At 51.6% G+C, this 27,128-nt stretch overlaps 4 protein-coding genes and 1 pseudogene across 8 annotated transcripts; 4 read left to right on the forward strand and 1 right to left on the reverse strand.

Annotated features, from left to right (window-relative positions):
* Positions 1 to 7,927: 7,927 nt before the first annotated feature.
* Positions 7,928 to 11,939, forward strand: LOC120664482. 4 transcript variants are annotated; one of them, XM_039943738.1, is made up of 3 exons: positions 7,929 to 8,085; positions 9,401 to 9,517; positions 9,649 to 11,939. In XM_039943738.1, exon 3 carries the CDS (start codon positions 9,818 to 9,820, stop codon positions 11,597 to 11,599), a length of 1,782 nt encoding a protein of 593 aa, XP_039799672.1. In that variant the 5' UTR covers positions 7,929 to 8,085; positions 9,401 to 9,517; positions 9,649 to 9,817; the 3' UTR covers positions 11,600 to 11,939. The 4 variants fall into 4 exon arrangements, with proteins under 4 accessions (XP_039799670.1, XP_039799672.1, XP_039799671.1 ...); XM_039943737.1 differs by having other exon boundaries at positions 9,404 to 9,517; XM_039943736.1 differs by having other exon boundaries at positions 7,928 to 8,085; positions 9,401 to 11,939.
* Positions 11,940 to 14,820: 2,881 nt separating this feature from the next.
* LOC120664483 (calcium-dependent protein kinase 15) lies at positions 14,821 to 18,563 on the forward strand. Of its 2 annotated transcripts, none has more exons than XR_005670907.1 (8): positions 14,821 to 15,773; positions 16,158 to 16,301; positions 16,403 to 16,555; positions 16,761 to 16,876; positions 16,976 to 17,143; positions 17,382 to 17,509; positions 17,583 to 17,701; positions 18,105 to 18,563. XR_005670907.1 is itself a non-coding variant. In XM_039943740.1 (8 exons), exons 1-8 carry the CDS (start codon positions 15,050 to 15,052, stop codon positions 18,189 to 18,191), a joined length of 1,620 nt encoding a protein of 539 aa, XP_039799674.1. In that variant the 5' UTR covers positions 14,848 to 15,049; the 3' UTR covers positions 18,192 to 18,563. The 2 variants fall into 2 exon arrangements, 1 of the variants encoding a protein (XP_039799674.1); XM_039943740.1 differs by having other exon boundaries at positions 14,848 to 15,773; positions 17,602 to 17,701.
* A 372-nt stretch (positions 18,564 to 18,935) lies between these two features.
* Positions 18,936 to 21,928, reverse strand: LOC120664484 (probable protein ABIL4). The gene is made up of 9 exons (XM_039943741.1): positions 21,458 to 21,928; positions 21,210 to 21,292; positions 20,406 to 20,556; positions 20,222 to 20,321; positions 20,041 to 20,124; positions 19,880 to 19,952; positions 19,733 to 19,767; positions 19,494 to 19,582; positions 18,936 to 19,381 (listed from the first exon to the last, which is right to left on the reverse strand). The coding sequence occupies exons 1-9, from the start codon at positions 21,578 to 21,580 to the stop codon at positions 19,226 to 19,228; spliced, it is 894 nt and encodes a 297-aa protein (XP_039799675.1). The 5' UTR covers positions 21,581 to 21,928; the 3' UTR covers positions 18,936 to 19,225.
* Positions 21,929 to 22,486: 558 nt separating this feature from the next.
* Positions 22,487 to 23,297, forward strand: LOC120667574 (annotated as a pseudogene).
* A 1,116-nt stretch (positions 23,298 to 24,413) lies between these two features.
* Positions 24,414 to 26,755, forward strand: LOC120664486 (glutathione S-transferase T3-like). The gene is made up of 3 exons (XM_039943743.1): positions 24,414 to 24,554; positions 25,390 to 25,835; positions 25,920 to 26,755. Exons 2-3 carry the CDS (start codon positions 25,398 to 25,400, stop codon positions 26,601 to 26,603), a joined length of 1,122 nt encoding a protein of 373 aa, XP_039799677.1. The 5' UTR covers positions 24,414 to 24,554; positions 25,390 to 25,397; the 3' UTR covers positions 26,604 to 26,755.
* Positions 26,756 to 27,128: the final 373 nt, after the last annotated feature.

Here is a 27,128-nt window from a genome sequence, read left to right on the forward strand (position 1 = left end):
TTTGGATGTACACGATGAGACGAATCTTTTGAGACTAATTAGTGCGTGATTAGCCATAAGTGCTACAGTACCCATATGTGCTAATGATGCGGCCAAAGGCCTCAAAAGATTCGTCTCGCGGTTTCCAAACGACTTCTGAAATTAGTTTTTTAATTAGTGCTCGAAAAACCCTTCCGACATCTGGTCAAACAATCGATGTGATCTTTGAAATAAAATTTTTCACTAACTAAACACCCTCTAACGCCAACTTCAGCAAGGGAAAAGAGTGGCGTACATTTGCTGCCTTCTCCCCCTCTATAAAGCATGCTAAAGGCTCTTAACAAAATAGCAAATCCTGTCTGAAGCGATCATTGCATACTGATGATAATTTGAATTTTCTCAAAGAGTCGGCATAGGTCTTGTTTGGGACCGAGTGTGCGTCGCTTATAAGCACAAGAAGCAAAAAAAAAAATCCCGCCGAACGGCCTGGCGTCTAACAGGCTTCTGCTCGCCGCCACCGTAGCAAAACACGGAAAATGAACTGCGCGCGTCAAATTCGCAGAAGCGTCCCCTGACCCGCTTATGGCTTATAAGCCTCGCGATTTTGTGGGTCACGGTCCCAAACATGCCCATAGGCAGGAACGCAGAAGGAACATGTGATCGCTGACAAGGCCACCTGCCTGTCTGTCCACCCGTTTTCTTGATGCACGCAGAGCGAGAGTGCCCCCACAGAATCCAACAGGGCAGACAGGAACACACGGCGGCTCCATGGTGGAGCAAAAGGCCATGGCAAAATGCTAGCGATGCATGTATGATTCGGAGGGGAAAGGAGCTTTGGCCGGGCCGCCGGGGCCTCCAGGCCACCACACACACACATGCACATGACACGAGTGCTGGAGATATCGCTTTGTGCCACCCGTGCCTTTCTATCCCGGGCGAAGATCGCCCTGACAGGGACGCCCAGTGCCCTCCCCATCCGTCAAATCTGCGTCGCCTTTGATGAACACGGGAGGAAGAAAGATCTCGGGCGCTTTGGCATCATGCATGCATCGTCCTGCGGTCACAAAGGGCCATGATCGCCGCGATTAGACTCGTCAAACCCCGTCGTTGTCCGCGTAATAAACAAAGCGCTTTGCTATCTTAGGATTGTTTGGTTCGTATTAGACTAACTTCAACAAAGCAAGCCAAAAGCAAAAAATGCCCTACGCACAGTACTTTTGCATAGAAAAACAGCCTCCAACAGACAGCGCAAACGCGGTAGGCATTTTGCATCCGCCTCCCACCGCGACGCAAAACTGCATCGCCTCTCTCCATCGAGGCAAATCGTTCCTCTCTCTCCTCCGTCCGGCGGCTCCCTGCTCCCCCGCCAGTGGTGCTCAGCTCGCCGGCCTTGGTGACTGCGGGGACGAAGGGAGGCCCCGCCCCCTGCGCCACCACGGCAGTCGCCGAGGCCGCGGCCGGCAGCGAGAAGCAGAAGACGTCGCTTGATGGCGCCCGCCTCCCGTCGCCGGTGCCGTGTGTCCTCGTCCGCCCTGCCCACCTCAACCTCCCATGCCGGAGCACTGCCACACTGGTGATCCCCGAAGCAGACGCGATGGACCGCCTCCTGCTCTCCCGCCCACCCCTCCCCGTCGCAGCCCACGCTGCTGTGGGCGCGGATGGCGACCTCCTAGAGCTCGACGTCTTCTTGCCTGCCAGCACCTCCGCCTCGCCCGCGGTTGGACTCGGCCTCCTCACCGCGCTCCCGGAGGACGAGGGCAAAAAGAAGAAGCGCGCCGCGGGCGGGGGCGGGGGCAGGGGGGCCCGCCCGATCCGCGGCGCGCCCCGTCCCGGAGGCCGCCGGGCTGGCCGAGTCCGGGATTGCGAGGTCGGCGCCGGTGCGGATTCCGTCGGAGCCAGCGCGGAGAGGGAGGTGGCCGCGGACGGACGGAGGGCGCCGCGAACGGAGGTGGCCGGTGGCAGAGGACAGAGGAGGCACGACGAGGAGGCCGAGGCTGGAGGGCGCCGCGGCCCCGCGACCGCCCCGCGCCGGATCTGGTAGGGAGGGCGCCACGGGCCGCCGGCGGCAGCGTGAGGAGAGGGAAGGGGCTCGCTGGATCCGGGGCGCAGCCAGAGGGGCAACATTTTGCGTCGGGTCTGTTGGAGACCGGTTATTTTTGCCTGCTCCATCCAAGTACTGTAGACAAGGCAAACTCCCAAATGCCTTCCCATTTTGCACTACATTGTTGGAGTCTGTCTTAGGGTTTGCATTGTACCCGGGGGATGGATCATGGATGTGACCGGCTCAGGCTCAGGTCAGCAGTGAGATCATCCATAGTGGTCACCCTCAATCGATCACCTTACGAAAACCGCACTGTTCCATTTCATCATGGCATCATTCCTTATAACTGTGGTGTTATAATGCTGCCTTTTCATTTGCTACACACAAGGCCACCACCCCGGCCACCACCCCACCTTGTGGTGACAATGTTTGCTGCTCTCTTTTTTTGCGGGTATTTTTTTAATAATACGCATCTATATTTCTGGTTAAGGAAAAGCATACAAATACAGGTACATATGAACAGGATACAGGGACAGCTGTCCCCACCATTTTGCACTAAGGCCCCTAATTAAAATGAAAAATGCTGAAAAGCTCCTGGACCCTGTGCTACTCGAACCCTCCAGAGGACAACGTCGCCGACCGATGGCTTGCCGGCCATCGCCGCCGACGAAACCTGCATAACCTCGGATCATGAGTGTCTCCTTCGCACAAAGGCTTTGACACGAGCCGCAGATGATGAAGCCGCTGAAGATCCATCGGCCGGGGACGCACCCCGAGCTGCTCTGACCCTGGATCGAGCATCGCCGTCGGACGCCGAAGAGAAGACGAACTCGACCCACTCACCCTGCAACCACACACCCAGACTGCCCTGCACCTGAGAAGACAAGAGCTACCAAGAACTCACCCGGTAGCTCGGACTCCTGTACAAGATCCGAACACGTCGGACCCCACCTCCACGCGGTCGTCGACGGCACCGGAGTGACACGCCGCCGAGACGGGAACAACCACGGAAAGACCTTATTCCATACTGATGACGTCGCCGCCACCGCCTCAGTGCCGTCGTCGGGAACCTAACCCTAAACCTAAGGGACCTAGGCCCTACCCCCTCCGCCGGCGAAGGAAACTTGGTCCTGCACATCTCCCAACAGCCCAGAGGCCATCGGAGACGGGGAGGACCAAGATCCCCGCAAAGAACACTCCTCTCGAAATCGCCTCTCTGGACTGTAGCAGATCGCGAGAGGGAGAGACGGTTCGAGAGACCTGTGTCTTCTTTTTTGCGGGTATTCAGTAAAACAATGTCAAGAGCTAAGGTTTCTGAGGTTGTTCTTTTGTATGCCTACACTGTATTTCTCAGGTGTTAGGAGCTATAGCATGTGGGCTGCCAATGAAGGCAACAAGCGGCATGGCAGATCAGCACGAAAAGCAAGCTGTGAGAAGAAAAAGGCACCGTCGCTTACGCGGAAAGAAAGATTCCTGGGCATCAACTAACATGACAGCAACATAACAATATGTAGAGAGAGATGGAAGCCCCACGGAAATACAGGTGGCTGGGCATATGCATACAACGACAATATGTCTTTGCCCCTATTTTATTGTAGGGGTGTTTAGTTGGTGAAAAAGTTTGAATTTAGGTACTGTAGCACATTTCGTTGTTATTTAGTAATTAATGTTCAATCATAAATTAATTAGACTTAAAAGAGTCGTCTTGTTCTAATTAGTTAAACTGTGTAATTAGTTATTTTTTAAATATATTTAATGTTTCATGCGTGTGTTCAAAAGTTCAATGTGATTGGTACCGTAGAAATTTTTTTGAGAACTAAACACCCCCTTAGTAGTATTGCTAAATCACAGGCTTAAGACGTACGCAATGGAGTTTGTCGATAAGCGAGACTGGATGTCTGGATCTAGAATCAAATTTACCCCCATCGACCTGTGTCCAGAATTCTTACCAAGTCTACCTCATCCTCGTGCTCATTTTGAGCTACCAAGTGAAAAAAAGCTCTCACCGATAACAATGGTGCAGCAGTGAGCAAACGGCAAAATTGAAGTTTATAGCTGGCACTGTGGCGCAATAGAGTGCGAGAAAGCCGAAAAAGAGTGGATTCTGAGACAGCACTGAGAAGCAGAAGATGTATATATGCATGTTTGAGGAAAAAAAAGAAGAAGAAGAAGAAACGAAAGAAGGCATCAGGAAAGGATATGCTCTCCGGAGTCGCTCAGGTTCGGTCCCTCTCCATGTTTTGGCTCTTCTCCGCACCGCACGCATGGAACCAAAATGGCCGGTTTGATGTGGACTGCTCGTTGTGCAAGGCCAGCACAACTAGAAAGAAAAAGAAAAACTGCAGTAGCAGGCTGGCAGCTGGACTGGAAGATGTGCCAGGTGCCAGGTGCGGATTGCTTTTAAGGGTGTGTTTAGTTGGTGAAAAAAATTAGATTTTGGTACTGTAGCACATTTCGTTAACAAATAGTGTCTAATTATAAAATAATTAGATTTAAAAGGTTTAACTCGTGCTAATTAATTAGACTATGTAATTAGTAATTTTTTAACTATATTTAATACTCCATGCATGTGTCTGAAGATTCAATGTGACGGATACTGTGCAAAATTTTTTTTAACTAAACAGAGCCATGAGGTGAGTACAATATCCTGACATCTGTCAATTTTTTTTTGAAGTAAAAGTGACATTTGTATGCACTATGTTTTTCACAAATTTTGCATGCAAAAGGCCAAAGCACCGCGTGTGAAGAAAAAAGGGGCACTGCAGGTTATCTGCCCTCGTCTTTCTCTATATTTTTTTCTAAAAAAATATTTTATTCTAATCAGTAAAATTTTCTTACTCCACTACCAGTTTCTCCACGATCATTCATCCTCTATATCTTTATATATCGACTACCAACCACAGACCCATCTGTCAGATTTTTTTATCTCTTTCTTTTTTACCCCGCACCTTCCCTTTCATTCCTTTCTCTCTCTCCTCTCTCCGTCGCCTCTGCTCCTCTTCCCAGGGAGCTCGCCGCCCGCCGTCCGCCGCCTTGCCTCCTTCCTCGCGACCGGCGAGCTCAGCTCCGGCGCGCGGCCGCCGGTGGCGCGGCGCCCCTCCTCCTCCCTCGTGGCCGGCGAGCGCCGCATCCCCCTTCTCCCCTCCCTGCACGGCCCCTGGCGTGCCCCTGCTCCCTCCCCCTCCCTCGCGCGAGGCGGCCGGAGACGAAGAAGACGACGACGACCGCACCATGGGGATGAGGTGACCGTGGCCGTGCGCGTGCGCCCGTGCCTGCTGTGGCGGCCGCGCGACGCCTCGCCCCCCGACGCCGTCGCCGCGCTCGCCGCGGCCGCGGCCGCGGCCCTGCCCGCGCACGCGCACGTCGTCTTCGTCTTCCACTTCGAGCTCGCGGACGACGGCTGCGGCGAGGAGCGGCCCCTGCTTCCTCCAGCCGGGCGAGCCGAAGCAGGCGGACCGCGGGCAGGGGGCAGCGTCGGAGGCGGACGACTGCGCGGGCGGCCGGCGGAGGCGGACCGCGGGCGAGGGAGCTGCGGGCTGTGCGGGCGGGCGAGCTGCGCCGCCGTCGGCCGGGCGAGCTGCGCCGCCGTCGGCCGGGCGAGCTGCGGGCCGGCGACGCGGTCCGCCTCCGCCATCCTTCCCCCTCCCCTGTCCGCCGGCGACGCGGAGGCGGGGGAATCCAAGGCCGGCAAGCGGAGGCGAGGCGGCGGGCGGCGCGGCGCTGCGTGGGCTCCCTCCCCGGCCGGTCCCTGCTCGCTGGCCCGCACGAGGAGCTGCGGCGAGCCGGGCCGCGGAGAGGCAGCGCGTGCGCGGGGCGGGCACGGCGAGCTAGCGAGCCGGCGGCGCGGAGGGCGCAGCGGCACGGCGAGCGGGCGGTGGCGCGGAGGGCCGAGCGGCGCGGCGAGCCTCCTCCGCCCCGGCGCCATTCCTCACCGCGGCGGGCCTAATCTGCTCGACGACGACGGCAGGCGCGGCGGGACGGACTACGGCGGGCGTGACAGCGGCGCGACGGGCGGCGGCACTGCGAGCTGTGGCGCAGCGGGCGGGCGGGCCTCACGCCACGTGGTTGTTTTACCGGAGGAACGGGATGTCGCCAGATTTGGCGTGTGCGCGAGGTTACGTACCAGCGTGGGGTTTGCAGTACCCCGCTGCATAGCTTTTTTACGTTGAAGCTTCCTGCAGGTTGCGGTAGCGCACCCCACTGCGGGTAGCCCAAAATGGGCACTGCTCCTTTTCCCAGTGGAGGAGGACAGGGAGCGTCTCTCTCTGCAAGGCAGATAACGTGGACACCCACGCACACTGGGGCGCTGGAACAGGGGAACGACACATGCAAATGCTGGCTACTCTCCTACACGGCAGCTAGGTGGCTGTCGAGATGGAGTGGCCTTTGCACAACGAGCAGGCAGGCGGTAGCGTTAGCATATAGCATATGGGTAGCGCAGCATTATTGAGCTGGATGAAGGATGATGGATGTGGCTGGAGATAGAAGATTCCCTATTGCCGCCTGCCGCGAGCTCCGGCTCCTCCGATCCTGCCTATCCGGTGGCCGATGCCGGCCAAAAGGGAGGGCTAAACGTAGCCGGCCGCCGCCGTCCTGTCATCGATCAGCAACACGGAATTTGTTCGGTCAGGCAGCGGGAGGGATCCGAAAGGGGCGGCCATGGGCGGCTCGCCAAGCTCCGCCGTCCAGTCAGTTGCCCCGGTCAAAGCATACCTAAATGCATTTTCTTTCCTTTTTATTATTTTCTCTCTCTCTTTCTCTCCCTCCTCCTTTTAAAACGAAAATACTCCATCTTTTCTTTATTGCCAAATGATGTGATCTGGACTCTGGAGCCTCAGCCCTCAGGTAGGTCGCCGAGAAGAGGAACGAAAGGGCAAAAGGAGGCAAGGGCGGCGGGCCCCACCGGCGCGCGCACCACGGGCGGTGGCGAACCGCTGCCGCGGCCGTGCCGCCGTGGCGTGTCCGGCATGCGCGCACGCGGGCTGTGGCTGGCTCCTCCCCCGCGCCGCGCCCCGTGACACGGACACGCGGACCCCGCGCAACTGTATTGGCCTGGGACACGGGGCCGAGGCGGCGGCGGCGGCGCGCGGGCGTGGGCGTCGGTTAAGTTGCAGTCGCCCTTCTTCCCCGCGCCGCGCCGCCGCTCCACAGTAAAAAAACGTGACGAACTGTGACAGAAATTTTACTAGCTTCGTAAAAAAAAACCAGCTCCGTGAATTTTTGCAGTACGCTTCTAGTACCGTGATTTCTGGACGGAGACACGTGAAAATATCGGGAGGAGTCGCTGGACGTACCGGGGGAGGGGACCAAGAGCCGGACCGGAACAAGAGGAGGCATCGTCTTTTCTCCGCGCCGCGGCCACGGACGGCGGCCGTTGGCCTGCCTGCCTGGCCCTGGCGGCAGGCGGGTGGCTGCAGCCATTTGCCTCGGGGGCGCGGCTCCCGACCGGTCCGGTTAAATCGTCGCCCTTCGGTAGTGGTTTATCGGACCGGTTTATCGGCTGGTTTGAATTTAAATTTAAATTTAAAATCGCATATATAATTGGTTTGGAACGGTATACTGGCCGGTTTGACCTGTTTACTAAGTGGGCCTTAATGGGCCGTCTCATTTTTTTTTTCTTTTTCTTTTTTTAGTTTAACTTTAAATGCCCGAAAAGTATGTTAAATGAACGAATTTTTTAGAAAATTTGACACCATTAGATTCGTCGCACTTGAAGTATTTTTAGATATTTTTTTATTTTTTTGAATTCAAATTCAAAATTTGAATTTAAAACGGTTTGGTACCGACCCAAACCGGAACCGGGCCGGACCGATTTGACCGTTAACCAGTCAAACCGGACCGATTCCCACCGGTTTTGTAAACCCTGCACTCTCCGCGCGCCTTATTATAAGCTGCCTCCCCCCTCGCGTCCTCGGTTTTTTCCTGCGCACACCAAACCATCCCCATCTCTCTCTCTCTCTCGCGACCCGCCTGCTGCGCCCGCCCGCGCGCAGCCGCCGCATCCCTCGGACTTCGACCTACCTCCGCACGGGCTCGCCGCCCCTCCTCCCGTTCCGCCGCCGCAGGTGAGCGCGCCGCTTCCAGGCTCCTTCTGTTACGCCATGCTGTTTGTGTGCGTCCGTCCGTCTCGGCTTTCTCTCTCTCTCTCTCTCTCTCTCTCTCTCTCTCGTTGGATTCGGTGCTGGATTGATAGAGGGAAGCGTAGCAGATCTTAACCTCCGTTGGTAGGGCGCCGGATTACCACCGACCGGGGTGGCGGTGGAATGGAGTGGCGGCCAGGGAGCCGAGCCTTGCCTTCCGTTCCCTCCCGGTCCCGGAGCTGTCCGTAATGCTATTTGCGCGTATTCGCTGAAACTCCGGCGCCTTTCCTTCAAAAAAAAAAAACTCCGGCGCCAATTCCTTCCGCGACTGGAGAAACGAGAGTTTTTATATATATTTTCTTGGTTTGATATTACTCCTAGATAGGGGGATCTAGTCTGGTTCCGGCGACTCTATAGCCAGTGCCCCGCTTCGACGGAGGTGCTGATTCAGGACGGATCTGTAGCCACTGCTGTCCTGCTATGCATTTCCATGTAAATGAGGATTTGTGTTCCTCTATGTCCTTGTGCTCCACGAGATCCTCTGCGCTGGTTAGTTTAATTTGGAAACAGAGTTTGAGTTGAATTTGGTTTCATATTTTTATACAGAAAAAGAAAGATGGACTTGCTTTTTTTGTGCTTGATAATTTATGAGGAAATTTCACTTGTCGTGCAAGTACTTGAGGGTTGTTACTTTTTTTTATATAAAAACAACGGAGGGGGAAATACACACACGGTTATCTTTTCTTGTCGGACATAGTGTTTATAGTACTAATCTGATGCATTTTTCTGCAAACGACAGATGAGAAAGTGGCTATGTAAAAAAATACGCACGAATCTGCATTGCAAGTTGTATAGTGCGATCTGCATAGTACTTGCTACATGCATTAGACTGCAGTTGTCCATCTATGCAGTTCTGTACTGTTGTTTTGTATGGTCATAATTGCCATCATTTACTAACCAAACCTGGTTCCTTTTTGTGCCTAGTGGTCACCTTTGTTGACCTTTCTGGACATCATATAAGCAGATTTGAGAAGAAGAATTGGAGTTTTATGCTTATAACTGTCGTGTAGTAATTTTCTGTACTACCAACTACACTAGTCATGGGGAATTTGCCCGGTGAACTATATTAAAACTCTTCCCTAAAACATGGAACCTCTATTTCTCTCTAAACTATATGGATTTGCGGTGCTAGTATTCACTGTTTGTCCATTGGAATATGTGATTTATCTAGCACTGGTATGACTTCAGATCCTAGCTCTCTCTTGTCGTTTTCTAATCTACTGTTGCTTTTCTGTACCAGCAGGTCTGTTGGCCCTTCTAGAAACTGAAGCTCAGCTCAAAACCTCATCATTCTCCTCTCAGTCTTGAAAGTGGCGAGAAATGGATCGTGATGATGTAGCTGGCTTTGTTAGTGGAGGTTGCAAAAATTTCTGCCGAGACTTCTAAGTTCTAACCCAGTAGATGACAATAGAGTTTTGATTTCCGGAAGTCAGGCAGCGGGTTCTTTTCATTTCATATTTGGTTATGTTTCTTGATTGGAATGGACAGGGCCTCCCCAAACCTTGGATCTGGTGGTAATATTAACTCCCTGAACAATCTTTGTCACTGGAGCACAGTTCAGCAAGCAGTTGAATACCAAGATACTGCCATTGACATACTTGTGGATTCCAACTTCTCTAAGGACAATCCAAGAGCACTGAAAAGGAAGTGGATTGATATGGCTGGAGTTGAAATTCCTGTAAATCCACTGCTCACCCTTGGTTTGGGCCGTTCACCAAGTTCCTCTGAAAATAGCAAAGTTAGCTCCCCCACAGCTTGCATAATGTCTCCATCTTCAGTGAAAGAGACTGATGAGGAGTCATCAATGGATCTTGGTCTAAATTTCAATCTTTGTCTTGGTCATGATATGGTACATCATCACAAGAAACCACATGCTGGTGCTGAGCATACGCCATCAGCAAGTGCTCCAAAATTGGATCTTCAGTTAAGTTTGTCCACCTGTTCGCCTGAATCAGCTGTGACCAATGCAAGTACTGCATCATTAGATGTTCATCATGGCTTAGAGACACTGGTGCCTAATTCGGTGACAGATACTATCGAAAGAAAATCAGAACGCTCTAATTGGATTTTTGGGCATTATATGGCTTTATCATCATATGCTTCCGAAGCAACCTACAGCTTTTCTTTGGGAAAAATACCCCAAAAGGTTGATGATGCTGTGCCTTCCCCTGATGTCTCATCAGCCATTACAGCGAGTGTGAAAAGCCCAGCTGCTTGTACTTCCGGGGCAACTAACCCTCTAAAACGCAACACAAATACTAAATGCTGTCAGTTTCCAGGATGTGAAAAAGGAGCAAGAGGAGCCTCTGGGTATTGTATAGCCCATGGTGGCGGGAGGCGATGCCAAAAACCTGGTTGTCAGAAGGGAGCTGAGGGAAGGACCATCTATTGCAAAGCTCATGGTGGTGGTAGGAGATGCCAGTACCTTGGTTGCACAAAGAGTGCCGAAGGTCGCACTGAGTGCTGCATAGCTCACGGTGGTGGTCGCCGTTGTAGTCAGGAAGGCTGTTCACGTGCCGCACGTGGGAAGTCTGGCCTGTGCATCAAGCATGGAGGTGGCAAGAGGTGCCAGAGGGAGAACTGCAAGAGAAGTGCAGAAGGATATTCGGGCCTTTGCATCTCACATGGCGGTGGAAGGCGTTGTCAGTTTCTGGATTGTACAAAGGGTGCCCAGGGAAGCACAAAGTTCTGCAAGGCACATGGTGGAGGGAAGCGCTGCACATTCCCAGATTGTACCAAGGGAGCTGAAGGTAGCACTTCTTTCTGCAAGGGGCACGGTGGAGGTAAGCGCTGCTCCTACCAGGGTGGTGGTGTATGCCCAAAGAGTGTCCATGGTGGGACGCAGTACTGTGTTGCTCACGGTGGTGGGAAGAGGTGCTCAGTTTCAGGCTGTACCAAGAGTGCTAGAGGGAGGACAGAATACTGTGTGCGCCATGGTGGTGGTAAGAGATGCAAGTTTGAGGGTTGTGCAAAGAGTGCGCAGGGGAGCACGGATTTCTGCAAGGCACATGGAGGTGGCAAGCGCTGCTCATGGGGCCAGGAGGGTTCAAGCTTTGGTGTCGATGGGCCGCCATGCGATAAATTTGCTCGCAGCAAGATTGGTCTCTGTGTAGCTCACAGTGCTTTGATTGAGGACCATTGTGTCCATGGTGGTGGCTCATTGGGTCCTGCAATCAAACAGTTTACGACTGACGCCAAACCTGATGAGATGAAGATTGCTACAACAAAAGGCGATGTGGACATGGCAAACAATGGCAATGAAGCCATCATGGTATGGGGCGACCATGCCATTCCGACTGACCCCGGCACAACCCCGTTTCCAGAGGGCAGGGTCCACGGCAGTGGGCTGTTAGCTCTACTCTCTGGAAGAAGCCATGGCAGCACCAGTTGCCCTGAGAATAGCACCTCAACTTCTGCTTCCGTGCGCTCCTGGATGTAATGTGAGGGAGGAACAATTTTTCAGGACTGCTTCCTGTATTGTGTTTGGTGGCAAGCCGAGGGTGGTATTGTTGTCTCGCAGTCACAGAGGTTAATGTCGGGGATGCTTGAATTCACATAAATGGCTATCCCGTGTAGCAGAAATAAGGGATAGCCAATTTGTATTGTGAACTATTTTGGGTTGTTGTAATTAATGTTGTTGTGGTGTCCTCACTGTGGAGCGTGTCCACGCTGTGTACTGTTCCTAGACTGCTGTTAGCAGGAATTTGCTTTTTCATTGTGACGAGTTTTTCTTGTAGTTCTCTAAAAAAAAAAGTTTCTCTTGTAGTTGGTGTCATAAACTTTGCGAGTTTGGCGTCTCAAGTGAAGATCAGAAAAAAATTCAGTCAGCCTGGTGTCTTTTAGTCGTGCGTAGTCTGAACTCATCGTGATTTTGCTGCTACTACTGTGTTAGATTTAAGAGGCCTACTGAGCTCATCGTGCTTCTGCTGCTGCTACTGTGCTCGATTTAAGAGGCCTGGACAGTTTATCGCAAAGCCATGGCCAGGCACATGGAGGTGGGGCAGCTGAACTGGGGGTCTTCAATTCATCGCATTCTGCGATTTCGGAAGCTCACATCGCAGAAGCGGGCGGGCGACCCTGCCTCCTCCAGCTCCGGCGCTGCCTCGCACCTTCGCTGCCGCCATCTTCTCACCTCCGCTGACGGCCACTGCCCATCGAATGTCCGACTCCGCCCGGCAGGAGCGCCGCCTCACCCTTCCCCGGCCAACATGCGACCACCGTCGGGCTGCCGCCGACCATGGAAGCCCTGACAACATAAAACCCTAAAGGCTCCGCCACCTTGACCACCACCAAGGCCGGCCGGCGGCCGGCTCCGCCCGCCTACCACTCCTTCCCCTCCCCTCTCCTCTAACCATCACGACTCAAGAAGGAAGATAAACAATGTTCGTGGATGTATATGAAGGGATGGACATTCCTTCTACGATGCAGCGTCTCCCACTGGCGACCTCGCCGGCGGCCTCACCACCCCCTCCCCTCCCTCTCCTCTAGCATCACGAGCTTAAGGAGGAAGATAAACGGTGGTCACGGGCCCATCTGCAGGGACATACATCCTTTCTGCAACGCGGCGCCTCCCACCCGCGTACGTGATGAATAGTTTTGCCGATTGAATTGCCGGTTCCGCGCGCCTTCAAACCTGCACGCCGAGATGCGGTGCTGCAAGTTGCCACCTCCCCGCCACGGGCATCTCGCGCGGCTGTGCCCCCCCCCCACCCACCCACCAAAAAAAAAACTCAAAAGTATTTGTGTTTGACAAAGTTTTTTTTTTAACTGTCAACGGAGGGGGAGAGAATCCCCCACCTGATTTGTATTAATTGGGGTGGCCCTGAATGACCGGATCACAGGGTATTTTACATCAAGTCATGGTTTACATTGCCGAAGAAAAGATAGCACACCATTGATCACTAATGCCTTGGTCATCTCGGGGCATCCTACACTTCCATGCTTGCGCGGTAGCCTTGCAAGTTTGTAAAGTCTGACGCAGGTTCAGAGTCTCACCGCGGAAGACACCCATTGCGGCGTTTCCACAGTTGCCAGCAGCACAGCAAAGCGAAGGTATCAAAGTGGGCAGACGGAATGCTCGATGGTCGTGGCAAGCAGTGGAGCGTAGCTGGCGCGACCTCCAGCGGAAGGTTAAAACCAAGAGTACGCCAGAACAAGCTTGCAAACTCACAGTGGAAGAGCAAGTGTGAGGCCGTTTCAGGCGCCTGTCTGCACAGGTCGCAGGTACCGTCTTCCACAATATGGCGCCGGTGGAGGTTGGTCTTGCATTGGATGCGGTCATGCTGAAGTAGCCAGGCAAAGAACTGAACTCTTGGGGGGGGGGGGGGGGGGGGGGCACTGCTCTTCCAGAACGCAGCAACGCCCCCACTCGCCGGGCTCTGAATGGCTTTGAGCAGAGCATAAAGGGCAGGGGTCTGGAGTTGCCCCTGGGCGTCAGTGAAGTTTGACAAAGCTTTGACGATCGCGACAGACAGCGAGGACTCGCTCGCGGCCTCCCGCGCCCAGTGGTGCTAGAGATTCGTCTCGCCTCGCCGCCCGGGGTGAGGGGTGCTCAGTCCATCGACATCGATCATAGCCGCTCTCGATTGTCGATGCAGAGCGACAAGGAACGGGCAGACCGTGGCGAGCGAGACGCGAGAGGATCGCACGGCGCGCTCTCCCCGTGCATGCTCCGCGCTCGCTGGGATGAATAGTCGTGTCGTATGGGACTGCCACGGCCGGGCACGCGGCGCGTGTTGCCTGCCTGTCTGACAGGTGCGGCGGGAGCAATGCGAGCGGCAGATCCACCAATAGGCCGGGCGCGGCGGCCAGTTACTGCGGCGCCGCCGGTTTCTGAGCACTGGCACGCGATCCAGAGGAAGATCGATGGTCACTGCCAGTGACTCGGCGCCTGCTTTGCCATCGGTGAGATCAGAGGGCGGACGTGGTGGTAGGCACGGAAGTGAGACGCAAACCTGACGTAGCTGGACTGGAACACGCGTGCGCGAACCAGTCGTCTCGTCCATCATCACGGGGTGGCGAACAACGACATGCCGCAACACTCGTTGCGACGCATCGTCACGGGATGACGGTGCAGCTTTTGACAAAACGATGCACGGACTGGGTAGAAGGTGCCCATCGCCGGCGCCAAGCAGCAGCTTGTCTGGATCTATCGAGCAGAGATCGTTCTTCTATTTCGATCAATGCAATGAACATTTCTCGAGTAGTATCATCCATCATCATCTGTCAGTACAGATACAAGCAAGATGGGCCTTGTCTGGTCTGGTTCGATCATCGATCAGGATAGAGGAAGGAGAGTGTGATTCCAGCCACCGTGAAGCGTCTCCTCCAGACAGGCCAGGCCGCACGAGAGGTTGCGAACTCTCCGCCTCCGCGCAGCAGGAGGCAGGAGCGGCGTTGATGGGCAGGTCCGCAGGAGACGGGAGGAGGAAAGGAAGGTTCGGAGCAGCGCCCGCCGGAGGCCGGTGAGCACTGAGCAGCGTCCAATGACTGCAACCCAGGCGTCAGCGCCCTCGCCCTCCCTCCCCAGAAGCCGCGACGCAGCTGCCCTGCCTCCTACTCCCTACAACTCCCACGTTATCCAAACCACCCACCCCGCGTCCCCGCTCCGCCTCCTGCCGCCGCTGACGCCTCCGCGCCGCGTCGGGCGTCCACACGCACGCGCCAGCCCGCGGTTTGGACGGCACGGGACGGGCCGGCCGCCGACCCGTGCGTCCCGTCTCGCCTCCACGCGCAAACCCCCGACCAAACACGCCAGCGCCCCCCACGACCAAAGGGCGAGGGGGCCATCTCCATGTCATGCTCGCCGCCTCCTGCCCCTCTTCCCCGCCTCCTCCCCCGCCCCGCCCCACTCCTCCACTGACCGCGCGCCGGCGCCCGATCGGCCGCCATGGGAGGCCGAGCCTCCCGCCACCGCGCCCAATCGCACGACCAGGGGCCCAACACATCGCAGCATCACCACCAGCAGCAGCATAACCGCCCGAAGCCCAAGCAGCACCGGCCGCAGCCCCCGCCGCCGCAGGAGCCGCGCCCCCACGCCCTCCCTCCCGCGCGGCAGCAGCACCCGGACGCCGCCGCGGCGGCCGGGGCGGCCGCCGCCGGGGTGGGGCGGGTGCTGGGCCGCCCCATGGAGGACGTCCGCGCGGCCTACACCTTCGGGCGCGAGCTCGGCCGGGGCCAGTTCGGGGTCACCTACCTGGCCACGCACAAGGCCACGGGCCGCCGCTACGCCTGCAAGTCCATCGCGGCGCGGAAGCTCGCGCACCGGGACGACGTCGAGGACGTGCGCCGCGAGGTGCAGATCATGCACCACCTCACGGGCCACCGCAACATCGTCGAGCTCCGGGGCGCCTACGAGGACCGCCACTCGGTCAACCTCGTCATGGAGCTCTGCGAGGGCGGGGAGCTCTTCGACCGGATCATCGCCAGGGGACACTACTCCGAGCGCGCCGCCGCTGCGCTCTGCAGGGAGATCGTCTCCGTCGTGCACAGCTGCCACTCCATGGGCGTCATGCACAGGGACCTCAAGCCGGAGAACTTCCTCTTCCTCAACAAGAGGGAGGACTCGCCGCTCAAGGCCACTGACTTTGGCCTATCCGTGTTCTTCAAGCCCGGTAAGCAAGCCACCGCCAATCTAATCATTCACTGGTTTCAATACTTCTGACAGGGATGCCCATCAATTTGAAATGGACATTATATTGTATGATTCTGCTTCAATTGAATAGATGCTCATTTGGGAGTTCAGCAGATACTGATTGCATCAACTGCAAGACCGATTAGGGACTAAAACTCTACAAATGTTATAAGTACCAGTGTTACAGGATTTTGTGAAAGTCTTTCAGGCATTTTGTTATTGTAGGATAGCACACAGCAGGAGGGAAATGCCTTGTGTTGTCGTTAACTAAAGGAGGGATCGGTGTTGTTTCTTCTTTAGTATTTCAGCTGATGTTACGATCAAGGTCAACTCAAACTGAAATCTGGTGGCATTTGTAATGCAGGTGAGCAGTTCAGGGATCTTGTGGGCAGTGCATATTATGTCGCCCCAGAGGTGCTGAAAAGGCAATATGGAGCTGAGGCAGACATATGGAGTGCCGGAGTTATCCTTTACATCCTACTATCTGGTGTTCCTCCTTTCTGGGCCGGTACATTCTTTTCCCTCTTGCACCAATCAGCCAGATTTGGATGCCATTTATCCTTCCTAACACTTGGATGCTTTGTCTTCTTTATTCCCTGCTTTACCCAGAGAATGAAGATGGCATATTTGACGCTGTTTTGCGAGGCCATATTGATTTCGCATCTGATCCCTGGCCTTCAATATCCAATAGTGCCAAAGATTTGGTCAAGAAAATGCTACGGCAAGACCCAAAGGAGCGGCTTACTGCTGCTGAAATTTTAAGTAAGTCTATTGTTAAACTCACCCCTCTCGTATATTGGCATTGGCAATCTTGGTTGTATAGATTGGTAGGCTCATGTTTATGATGACAAGTGCACTGCCAATTTTATCTTCGTCTGTTGAAGCTGTTTGTGCGGTCTTTGCAAACTGAACCTTCATTCTTGCATTGTTTGCATATAGTGCTCAATCTAATACATTATGAATACAGACCATCCATGGATTAGAGAGGATGGAGAAGCCCCAGACAAACCACTTGATATTACAGTAATTGGTAGAATGAAGCAGTTCAGGGCAATGAACAAACTTAAGAAGGTTGCTTTGAAGGTAAGCAGATCTTCTGAATTTGAGTCATTGCTTCTCTATTTCTTTGCACTGCAGTCCTCAAATCATGGTACATCTTGGCATTGCTTCTTTTATAATCAGGTTGTTGCAGAGAACCTGTCTGAAGAAGAGATTGTGGGACTAAAAGAAATGTTTAAATCCCTTGATACTGACAACAGTGGGACAATAACCCTGGAGGAATTAAGAACTGGTTTACCAAAGCTGGGCACCAAAATTTCTGAATCAGAAATAAGGCAGCTGATGGAGGCGGTAAGTTCTTTTCTTGTGGCCCCATAGCATTTGAATCCTAAAAATGACAGCAGTGCACAAAACGGTTGTATGGGATGCCCTTATATATCTAAAAAGGGAAGAGATGAAAGATACCTTTCTGAATTTATTCATTATGATGACTTGTATGCAATTGAACCTTCCACATTGCTGCTAGAAGTAGTGTGATAGATCCATTGCTTTCCCTTTCACCTCCTTGATTGTTATGTCTCCTGAACAGGCTGATGTTGATGGAAATGGTACCATTGATTATGTTGAATTCATATCAGCAACAATGCACATGAATAGACTAGAGAAGGAGGATCACATATATAAGGCATTCGAGTATTTTGATAAGGACCACAGCGGGTAATTTCACTTCTAACTTTACTTTTGGTTACTTATCTACCAAGTCTGATCTTTTACATTAATTGGCTTGCTGCTTGCACATTCCTGTACAGGCACATAACAGTTGATGAGTTGGAAGAAGCTCTGAAGAAGTATGATATGGGTGATGAAGCAACAATTAAAGAAATTATTGCTGAAGTGGATACAGATCATGTGAGTAATTCCATAGAAATGCCCAAAATAATTCCACTCGCTTTGTTTCCATTCCAATCATATGATGCATTGTAACTATTTCGAAGAGTTGGCTAATTGATCTTGGAGACTTTAAAGGAGATTTTATTAAAGAAAAGTACAATTTTTTTGGAATAAAGTAACAAATTATTTAAGCCAATGACAGCTCCTTATTAAGTCCTAGACAGTGATCCAACCTGTTTTGCTAGTAATAAAAAAATCATTATCTTTTCTTTTTTATGATGAGGCAACATTTTTTAGAGGAAATCAACAATATTGCACCACATGAGCACACAGGGTGAAGTGAACTAATTGCTCTGTGAGCAGGTTAAGTTCACATGAATTCCTTAATTTGCTTGCTAATGCTATTCTTCTGCTACCTAAGGATGGGAGAATCGATTACCAGGAGTTTGTTGCCATGATGAAGAATAACAGCCCCGAGATTGTTCCAAATCGGCGGCGCATGTTTTAATGGTCTCCTACATTTATTGTGAAAACAGCTTCTCAGAAATTTTCCACGGTCTTTGTAACTGTTGAGGAGAGCAGTACCTACTCCAAGTGGAATTTTGTCAGGCATCTATGCTGACATTCCATACTTGGACGGGGTGCCTCTCCCCTCGTGTGCCCTTCAGTATGGATGTTTGGTGGTTCTTTCTGGTGCCTCCTTGTTCTACCATCTCATTTTACAATTTTGCCATGTATCTATCCATACTGGGGTGTGCCTTCTGGTCAAAGTTTCCTGCCCCTGTAACTTCTATGTAAGAAAAGGGCTTGTAAAACAGTTTCAAATGATCATATCAGCCAAAAGGAATGAAGTGTCATCCAATCTTGTGTTTTTTTGCCACTTGATACTTATGTGAGGACCTGGCCTGTAAACAGCCCCAAAATGATCATGTCAGGCAGATTACATTCTGTAATGAACATAGCTCGACTTCATACTTTCCATCTCGTACCGTGCACTGTATTGCAATCAAGATGTGTTTTACAGATTGTTTAGCTCAACTTCTGGACACTTTAGATTTCGGGTGGCCAAATCGGTTGCCGTAGCAGTTTGAAAGGCACGGAGCTGATGACAAAAGGGTAAGGTTGATGCCAATTTTTTCACATTTCAAATGCATAAGGATGTTCAGTTGGTGCGAAAGGTTTGAGCTTCTTTTATGCTTTCTCCAATCAACACACGAGGAACACCTCTTGCAGCTGCTCTTCACGAAAGAAGAAAACTCCGAAAGTTATTTCCCATATGCTTTTATTTTAGATGCTAAAAGCCGAAGCTTCAGGCAAACAGAATTACACTGCAAGCATGGTGTCTGCTGACATGAAATCATTATATTACGGTCATCAGCAAGATGACAATGACATTAATTCTGAAATGAAAGATGACTACAGATATTCTGCTCTAAACCAACAGTATACTGAACGCGGATGACGGGTCAGATGTACAATATCAAGTTTTCCTTCCTGGCATGAAATTTACAGTGACACTTGCATCAAGCAAATGCGAGCTCATCAGCGAACTGCAATCTTTTTCATTTTCGCTGATTTGTGCTTGATGAAGAGAGCCGCTATCATGCTTTTAGTGCCAACAGGAGCCTTTTGGATTGCACGACCTTTAGGGTTGTCGAAAGAATGAAATGTTGAAAATTCCTTTACACCAGATTGGTTCTGAAAATAAAGACGATGTGTTAAATATACTGTCATAAAGAGACAAAATCTGCAGTGCGTCACCCTTTTAATTAAAAAAAAGAGATATATATCATGTCATATTCTAACATACCTTATTGCCAATCTTTTGCATGGCATCAGAACTGGTGCTCCGGTTGAACTGCAGAGGCCTGCGCATAGGAGAAGCAGACCGCTCCTTACCTGAAGCATCATAGATTCGTATGGAACATTCAATCTCCAAACAAAAAATAATAAGAAAATGACTTTGGAGTGAACAAAAACATTTCTGTCCCCCATGCCCTCTAGGAATTTAAATTTCAGAATGATTATTACATAGAAGGTTTAAATCACCTGATGCAGGTTTTGATACTGCTGTGTCCACTAGGCTGCAAAAACGCAGATGGCAGCTAGTTAGATCAGAACATAACCGCTATTTGCACAAACAAACAAACAAGAAGCCATTTACACAGAGCGGAACAAAACTGGAAGAAGTCTTACGCAAATGTAGGTTTATGTGCTGCGTTTGCTGTGGTGCTGTTCTCTGAAGCCAGATGCCAGGAAAGTGTCTTTGCTGAACCCATTAAAAAAATAATTCAGTTAATATGGAGCCTAGCATAAGCCATAAAACTGCAACAAAGAGAAGAAATAAGAAGGCCCACCTGAGGGATAAGGTCTAGGTTTTGAATCCTGATCAGTGTCTATTGGCAGGTGCGCATGAGCCGGGGATTTCTTATGACCAGTAGCTAGCTTGGCAGATAAAAATGGGGAATCAAAATTCAGCACCTTTTATTTTTGTAATTTCCAAACAGTGGGTAAAATCTAAGTTTTACATTGACCTACATGGTAGGATATAGTGCTTGTGGTGTTTTATATTTGTCCCCATCATTTGCTGCTGCCTGAGGCCTTCTTTATCTGTGTAGACTTGGCATGTGAAGATTTGCTACAGATTTGAAAATAGGTCGTTATTTTAACTGTCATAGTTTCATCAGCATATAATGCAAGTATAGCGCATAAGTGGCATTACCTGGTTCAGGCGTGCAACTTTCAGTTCGAAAGTTGACACCTCAGAAGCTTGCTGTTCGAAAAGGTCTGTCAATTTGTAGGCAACCGTACCCAGATGATCAACCGCATTGACAACGGCTCGTACAGCATAATCTTTCAAATTGTCCAGAACCCTGATGTAAATCAACAGGTTCAGTTGTCATAATATGGTCAATGATGAATCTGAATGTTACAATTGAAAATGTGCTATGATGAAATAAGGGTACAGTGCAAGTTCAGAGTTCAGCACACAATCATTTCATTAAAAAGGAATAAAGTGCACATCCTATATTTCTGAAATATATCCTGCACTCACAAATATGAGAGGGCCCCTTTTGCTGAATTTCATTGAAGTGACAAAATTCACACTACAAACAGTACACGGGCAGTTGTCAGATAATTCCAAAATTCCAGATAATACCAAAATTCCTTATTCTAGTCTAGGCAGTGTAATTTGTATTCTAGTCGCACCACCACATCAAGCAAGGTCTCTTCCTCACACCTATTGTTGTCCTCGCTCTAGGTGGCTTAGCCCTCCTATACCTATCATAGGAAGTCCCAAGTCCGGTAGTTGCTAGTTGCTACTCCCACATGCTGCACCAACGCTTCAATTGAATTCAATCCCTATACGAGATGACAAAATAGAGCTAGATAGCATGCAAGATGCAATCGTACGAGGAGAAAGAGAAACCATGACCACTGCGGTAAGATAGGAGCAACTCGTTTGTGGCAATAAAAGATGTCCGGAGCTAGTCAATGCAAGAGCAGGAGCAGGATTGTGACTCACATCTGCTTCTGCTCGCTGTGGAGGTAGGACTTCTCGCAGTACTCGGAGGCGGAGTAGAGCTGCGGCCGCAGGTTCTTGAGCTCCTGCACGTGTAAATCAGCACCATCACGATTCACGAAGCAGAAACCCAGGGTCCAAAACCCAGCCGGATCCCCCGCGAAACGGAGGAAAAAACGAACAGCTTAAGAAGCAAAGATTTTTCGGTGTGTGTGTGTATGGGATCTGGGAATGCAGGGTTCCGGGAGCACCTGCAGGGCCTTGATGAAGCTCTTGCTGCGCTCCATGGACGCCTCGTCGACGGTGGTGGGCCCCGCCCCCGCGACCCCGCCCCAGCTACCGCCCGCCGCCGGGGCATGGCGCGCCGCCTGCATTCCCCCGCTTCCCTTGGCTCCGGCGGGGCGGGCGTCTGGCGAGGGCGGAACAGGGCGAAGCGAAGAGGGGAAGTCAAGCGAGCGCTCCACTGGGGAGAGTGGAGTGGAGGGGAAGCGATGCCTCGCCAACCGGAGGCAGCTCAGCGTCAGCGGCAGCTTATTCTACTGCCCACCACCACCGCTCTCTCCTTGATTCCATCCCAGCGCGTGCGCGTGTCCGTGTGGGCGGTGGTGCGCGGAGGAGGGGCCGTGTCTGTGTTGGCGGTGGTCCGCGGAGGAGGAGGATGGGTCACTGGGTCAGGGGAGAGCGACCGCAGCGGTGGGTTGATGGCGACGGACGGACGGGCGGGACGGGGGGCCGCCGCCGGTTAATCCATCTCGTTGTTTGGTTTGGTGTTTACCTGATGGAGGTTGCGATTTGGCAGGGGAATCATTGCCCACTCAACGCTGTGGGTTTGGTTGCTTCGCTTGTCTTGTCTGCACTACTACGGCCGCGGATCTTGCTGGTTTGCTGTGCTGTCCTAAACTAAACGCCATTTCAAGGCCGTTTTCACCTGGACTCTTGGAGATGCCATCTTTATTCGATTCCAGCAAGGCAACATATCCTATGAAAACTAACCATCTCATGAAAACTATGGAAACTACAATCAGAATCACAGGATGTCCATCCCATGGCTAGGAGAAGAGGTGGGTTGTTCTAGCACATAACCCCCCACTAATCTCTCCTAATCCCAAAATTATGCAAATCCCCCAGCTGCCCTCCTCCCGAACGGCCGCTGCCCTCCTCCCGATCCGCCGCCGCCCTGGGTTTGAAGCTCGATAGTCTGCCGCTGGCCGCTGCCAAGGGAGGTCGCCGGGGAGTCGTCTGGTCGAAGGAGCTTCAAAATGAGTTCGGCTCGCCGTTTCATGCCGCCGCCTGTGTTTCGCGCCGCCGGCCGCGTCTCGCGCCTACACAACGACCCTTGCGCCTCCACGACGGTGCAGCCGGGCAACCAGTCGTGCGGGTGGATGGCGTGGAAGAAGCACCTCGAGGTCGCGGAGGCCGCCGCTGCCGCGGCGCCGGCCGGGGATCCACCGGAGCACGTCCGCGGCGACGCTTGCGGACACCACCACCAGTAATGCCTCCAGCAAGTTCATCACCATGGCCGAGGTGCGCGAGCACGCGTTGCGGGACTCGGCGTGGATTGTCGTCTACGGCCACGTCTACGATTGCACCGCGTACCTCAAGGACTACCCCGGCGGCGTGAACATCATCCTCATCAACGCCGGCGCCGACTGCACCGAGGAGTTCGACGGCGACGCCATCCACTCCGACAAGGCCAAGGCGCTCCTTGCCCTCTCCCGCATCGGCAAGCTCGTCGCCGCCGGCGATGGCAGCGACAGCCCGGACACCCCGTCCATGAGACCGCCGTGATCTGCAGGTCCCCGCTGCCGGCGCCCTTCGCGCTCTCCAACCCGCGCGAGAAGGTCCCCTGCCGCCTCATCGGCAGGAAGGTGCTGTCCCACGACGTCCGCCTGCTCCGCTTCGCGCTGCCGGCGCCGGGCCAGGTGCATCTCCGATGGGGGCTGAGCAAGCGGTGCAGGCTTGTCTTTGGGGGGTGATTTGCAAAAACTGGGATTATGGTGGGATGAGTGGGGGGCTTTAAGTGCTAAAATCACCCACCTTTGTCCATAGCCCTTGGATGAGGATCCTGTGGTATTGATTGTGGTTTCTAAAGTTTGCACAAGAATGTTGGTTTCCATAGGATATGGTGCCTTCCAGCAATGCTCCGCGTAAAAATAAAATTTGCCTTTCCGTGGAGGATCTGCTGGGTAGTGTGTTACTCCCTCCTTCCCCATTTCTTAGGCGCATGACCATTTTGCGTTTTTCTTTCAATCACCGTGTTCGGCAGGCTGGAGCTGGAGGCTGGAGCTGGAGTGGTGTGAGAGAAAAATATTATTATATGGCTGGTGGCTAGAGGTTGGAGCTAGAGTAGTGTAAGAGAGAAATACTGTAGGACTGGAGACCAGCCGAACACAGTGAACATAGGGTGTGTAGCTTTGGGATTCATGCTGCAGTAATCACCAACCTTGTTAGGAGAAACTAACTCACGGAAGCTGAGCAGCCCAGCCTGGCGCCAAGTAGAATTTCACGGCGGGAATTACATTTGCATGCGGCCATGCAAGTTTTCTAGGATCTCACGGAAGCTGAGCAGCCCAGCCTGGCGCCAAGCAGAATTTCGCGGCGAGAATTACATTTGCATGCGGCCATGCAGGTTTTCTAGGATCGAAGCAATGTTGTTTGGTCTCCATATAAACTTTTACAGTATTAATGCAAATCTTGGTACCTGTGAAAATGCTCTTGCGCCTAAGGCCTTGTTTAGTTCCTTTTACAGGTAAACGCAAAATTTTTTTGCGTGGGAATCTTGCCAATTTGAAGTACTAAATGAAGTTTATTTATAAAACTTTTTTGCACAAATGAGTTGTAAATCGCGAAACGAATCTAATGATACTAATTAATCCATCAGCAGAGCATGTTTACTGTAGTATTACTGTAGTAATTTAGTGTCTAATCACGTCTTAATTAGGCTCATTAGATTCGTCTCGCGATTTACAATCCATTTGTATAATGCGATTTATTTTTCAACTATATTTAGTACACTATATAAGTGATTTATAAAATTTTTGTATTTTGCGTTTTGAGATGCCGAGGCCGGCACGTACCCTCGAATTTGCACTGCACCTGCTCATCCTGATGAAGCGAGGATGAGTAAGAGCATCTCCAACCAAGACCTCATATGCTCTCTCATTCTACTTTTGAGGGTCCAAAGCAAAAAAACGGCTCCAACGAAACTCTCATCCGACCCCCGACGGATGAGAGAGCCCTCATTTCCCCCGACGTCCTCCCAGATATAGGAAAGAGAAAGGAGCTCTCTCATCCGGCAACTTCCGCAACAGCTCCGCCTCCCGCGCCGGCGCGGAGCTCTCCCGCCAGGTACGAGTTCTCCCCCTTCCTCGTGTGCCCCCATCTTGCTGCTTTGGCGCCGTAGCATCAGGCCATGGATGTAGATTTTAGGGAGAGGGACAGAGGGGGCGGACCTCCGCCGGCGCCACTGGGGGCCATTCCCGCGCTGGACGAGAGGGCCAAGAGCTCGTATGTGCACGGCACGCGCAGATCTGCACGTCCGTGTTGCCCCACGCGCAGATCTGCTCGCCCTCGGTGAAATCGAGATGGGGGAGGGCCGTGCGCGGTTTCCTGATTGCCGTGCTTCTTGATTGGGTTCGTTGCCGGCCGGTTCCGCGAGATGCGGCATGGGTGCGCTGCGAACGGAATTCAAGCGCCGCCTACTCTCTCCCCACGCTGTTATTGCTTGCTTTTTTCTTTAGAAAAGACGGGACAGAGAGTGTGGAGGGTCTGGGTGGCGCGGGGCGTGGCTGCCGAATTCCTTTTGACGGCCGGCCTGCCTAATTCTTCTATTTGCCCCTTGCGCCATTGCTTGAGGCCTGAGCTGCTGCTCCCTCTGGCCTCTGCCGCCATAACTTGGATGCAGGCTGCGCTGCCCTGGACTCCGCTGAGAGCATGGAGAGGCGACCATGCAGCTGGATTCTAGTGTTTTTGAGCTTCTCCATAATTATGCATTTGGATTCTAGTGCTGGGCTGGGACCCAAATTAATTAATCGGACCAGCATGCAGCTATCCATCCAACCGATTGGGCATTATTAAATTTAGATGGATGTGCTCTTGTAATTTGATTCGTACATGATGTGTTTGCAATGCTGAAAAGGATGGTCTTCCAACTTGATTAATGCATCATGTGTTTGCAATGCAGGAAGGGACATGGATTTCTTCTCGAACCTGTTGGACCAAAATGGAGTGGGCAGCAGTGCTGATCTAGAGTGGGATGGAACCCAATTTCCAAGTCCACAAGAGGACCAGATGGTGGTGGAGGAAGCAGTTGTTGAGGTGGAAGCTAGTCCTGTGTTGAAAGGTAACAAGAAGAGAACCAGAAATTTTAGTGTTCAAGAGGACAATTTGTTAGTGGCAGCATGGCTAGAAATTAGCATGGATGCAGTTCAAGGCATTGACCAGCCTCGTGCCACCTATTGGGAAAGAATTCATGACTACTATCATTTGCACAAGGAATTTGATAGTGACCGCAACTGCAATTCTCTCACTCACCGTTGGGGTATTATCCTAGAGATGGTCAACAAATTCTGTGGATGGTATGGTCAAGTTCAAAGAAGGGCCCAAAGCGGAACGACAGAGCAAGATAAGGTATAAATTTGTTTAGAATCTTTCGATTGGCTGAAAATAAATATGGGCTCTGTATAATTTCTAACACATGTACCACTTGTGTAGGTACTGCAAGCTTGTGATGTATTCAAAAAAGAGGAAGAGAAATCATTCACTTTGCTGCATTGTTGGAATATCTTGAAGCATGAACAGAAATGGCATGAGGCATGTGCTAATAAGAAACAAAAGACATCCTCCAATTCAAGTCCTAGAACCTCTACTCCTGCAGCCAATGCGAGTGGTGTTGCTGCTCAAGAGGAGGGTGCCAGTCAGTCTACAGATGCTACCAATGCAAGGCCAGATGGTAGAAAGAAGGAGAAAGAGCGGCAACGCAAAGGTAAAAATCCCATGTCTCCTGGAGAAAATCTTTACATGGATGCAATGGAGAATTTGTGGGTTAAGAAGAAAGAGGTTGAAGAGCTGAAAGAGTTGAAAAAAAAGGAGCGCAATGATGACAGAATTGCAATAGAGATGAAAAGGCTTCAAGTTAAAATGGATGCAGAGAAGGAAAGGTGTGATCTGCAGCGAGAAGAGCTAGAACTAAGGAAAAGGATAGAAGAAAAAAAAATGGAAGTAGAGAAGGAAAGGAGTGATTTGCAGCGAAAAGAGCTAGAACTAAAAAAAAGGATAGAAGATGATAAAATAATGAAAATGGACCTTACTGGTATGAGTGACCGACAGCGCCTCTACTATGAAAAAATGCAGGATTTGATCATTGCTCAACGCTTTGGTGGTGGTGGCTCCAATTGAGATTGTCATGCAATATGTCAGACTGCAAGATGATATGGACTATCTAGTTGAAGTAGTGTTATTCCTGTCATGTATGAACTATTAGTCTATCTTATGCTGGTCGTGTATGGACTATCTAGACTATGTCATGTATGAACTATTAGTCTATCTTATGCTGGTCGTGTATGGACTATCTAGACTATGTCATGTATGAACTATTAGTCTATCTTATGCTGGTCGTGTATGGACTATCTAGACTAAGTAGTGTTATTTCTGTCATGTGTGGACTATCATGCGAGAGTACCAAAATTGAGTACATAAACTGAGTACATATCATAAGATAGTACCAAATACACGAGTTACATACATAAGGGAGATATAGTTACATACATAAGGGAGATACAACCATATGTAATAAATAATTAATACATGTCTCCATGACGTTGCCAGAGGTGTTCGATTAGATCTTCTCGAAGTTGAGAGTGAGTTTGCACATTTCGTATAGCATGATGAGCTTGCATGAACTCATGGAATTCATGTGTGCGA

This window comes from Panicum virgatum, chromosome 3N, assembly GCF_016808335.1.
Source record: "Panicum virgatum strain AP13 chromosome 3N, P.virgatum_v5, whole genome shotgun sequence".
Lineage (NCBI taxonomy): Eukaryota > Viridiplantae > Streptophyta > Magnoliopsida > Poales > Poaceae > Panicum > Panicum virgatum.

Coding starts and splice junctions, on each gene's coding strand:
- LOC120664482 (XM_039943736.1), top strand. CDS start 9,641: ATGGACAGGGCCTCCCCAAACCTTGGATCTGGTGGTAATATTAACTCC.
- LOC120664483 (XM_039943740.1), top strand. CDS start 15,050: ATGGGAGGCCGAGCCTCCCGCCACCGCGCCCAATCGCACGACCAGGGG. Junction 16,877..16,975: donor TTAAGAAGGTTGCTTTGAAG/GTAAGCAGATCT, acceptor TTTTATAATCAG/GTTGTTGCAGAGAACCTGTC. Junction 17,510..17,601: donor TTTGATAAGGACCACAGCGG/GTAATTTCACTT, acceptor ATTCCTGTACAG/GCACATAACAGTTGATGAGT.
- LOC120664484 (XM_039943741.1), bottom strand. CDS start 21,580: ATGCAGGCGGCGCGCCATGCCCCGGCGGCGGGCGGTAGCTGGGGCGGG. Junction 19,768..19,879: donor GCACATAAACCTACATTTGC/GTAAGACTTCTT, acceptor GCGTTTTTGCAG/CCTAGTGGACACAGCAGTAT. Junction 19,382..19,493: donor TGCAAAAGATTGGCAATAAG/GTATGTTAGAAT, acceptor CTTTATTTTCAG/AACCAATCTGGTGTAAAGGA.
- LOC120664486 (XM_039943743.1), top strand. CDS start 25,398: ATGGATTTCTTCTCGAACCTGTTGGACCAAAATGGAGTGGGCAGCAGT. Junction 25,836..25,919: donor GAACGACAGAGCAAGATAAG/GTATAAATTTGT, acceptor CCACTTGTGTAG/GTACTGCAAGCTTGTGATGT.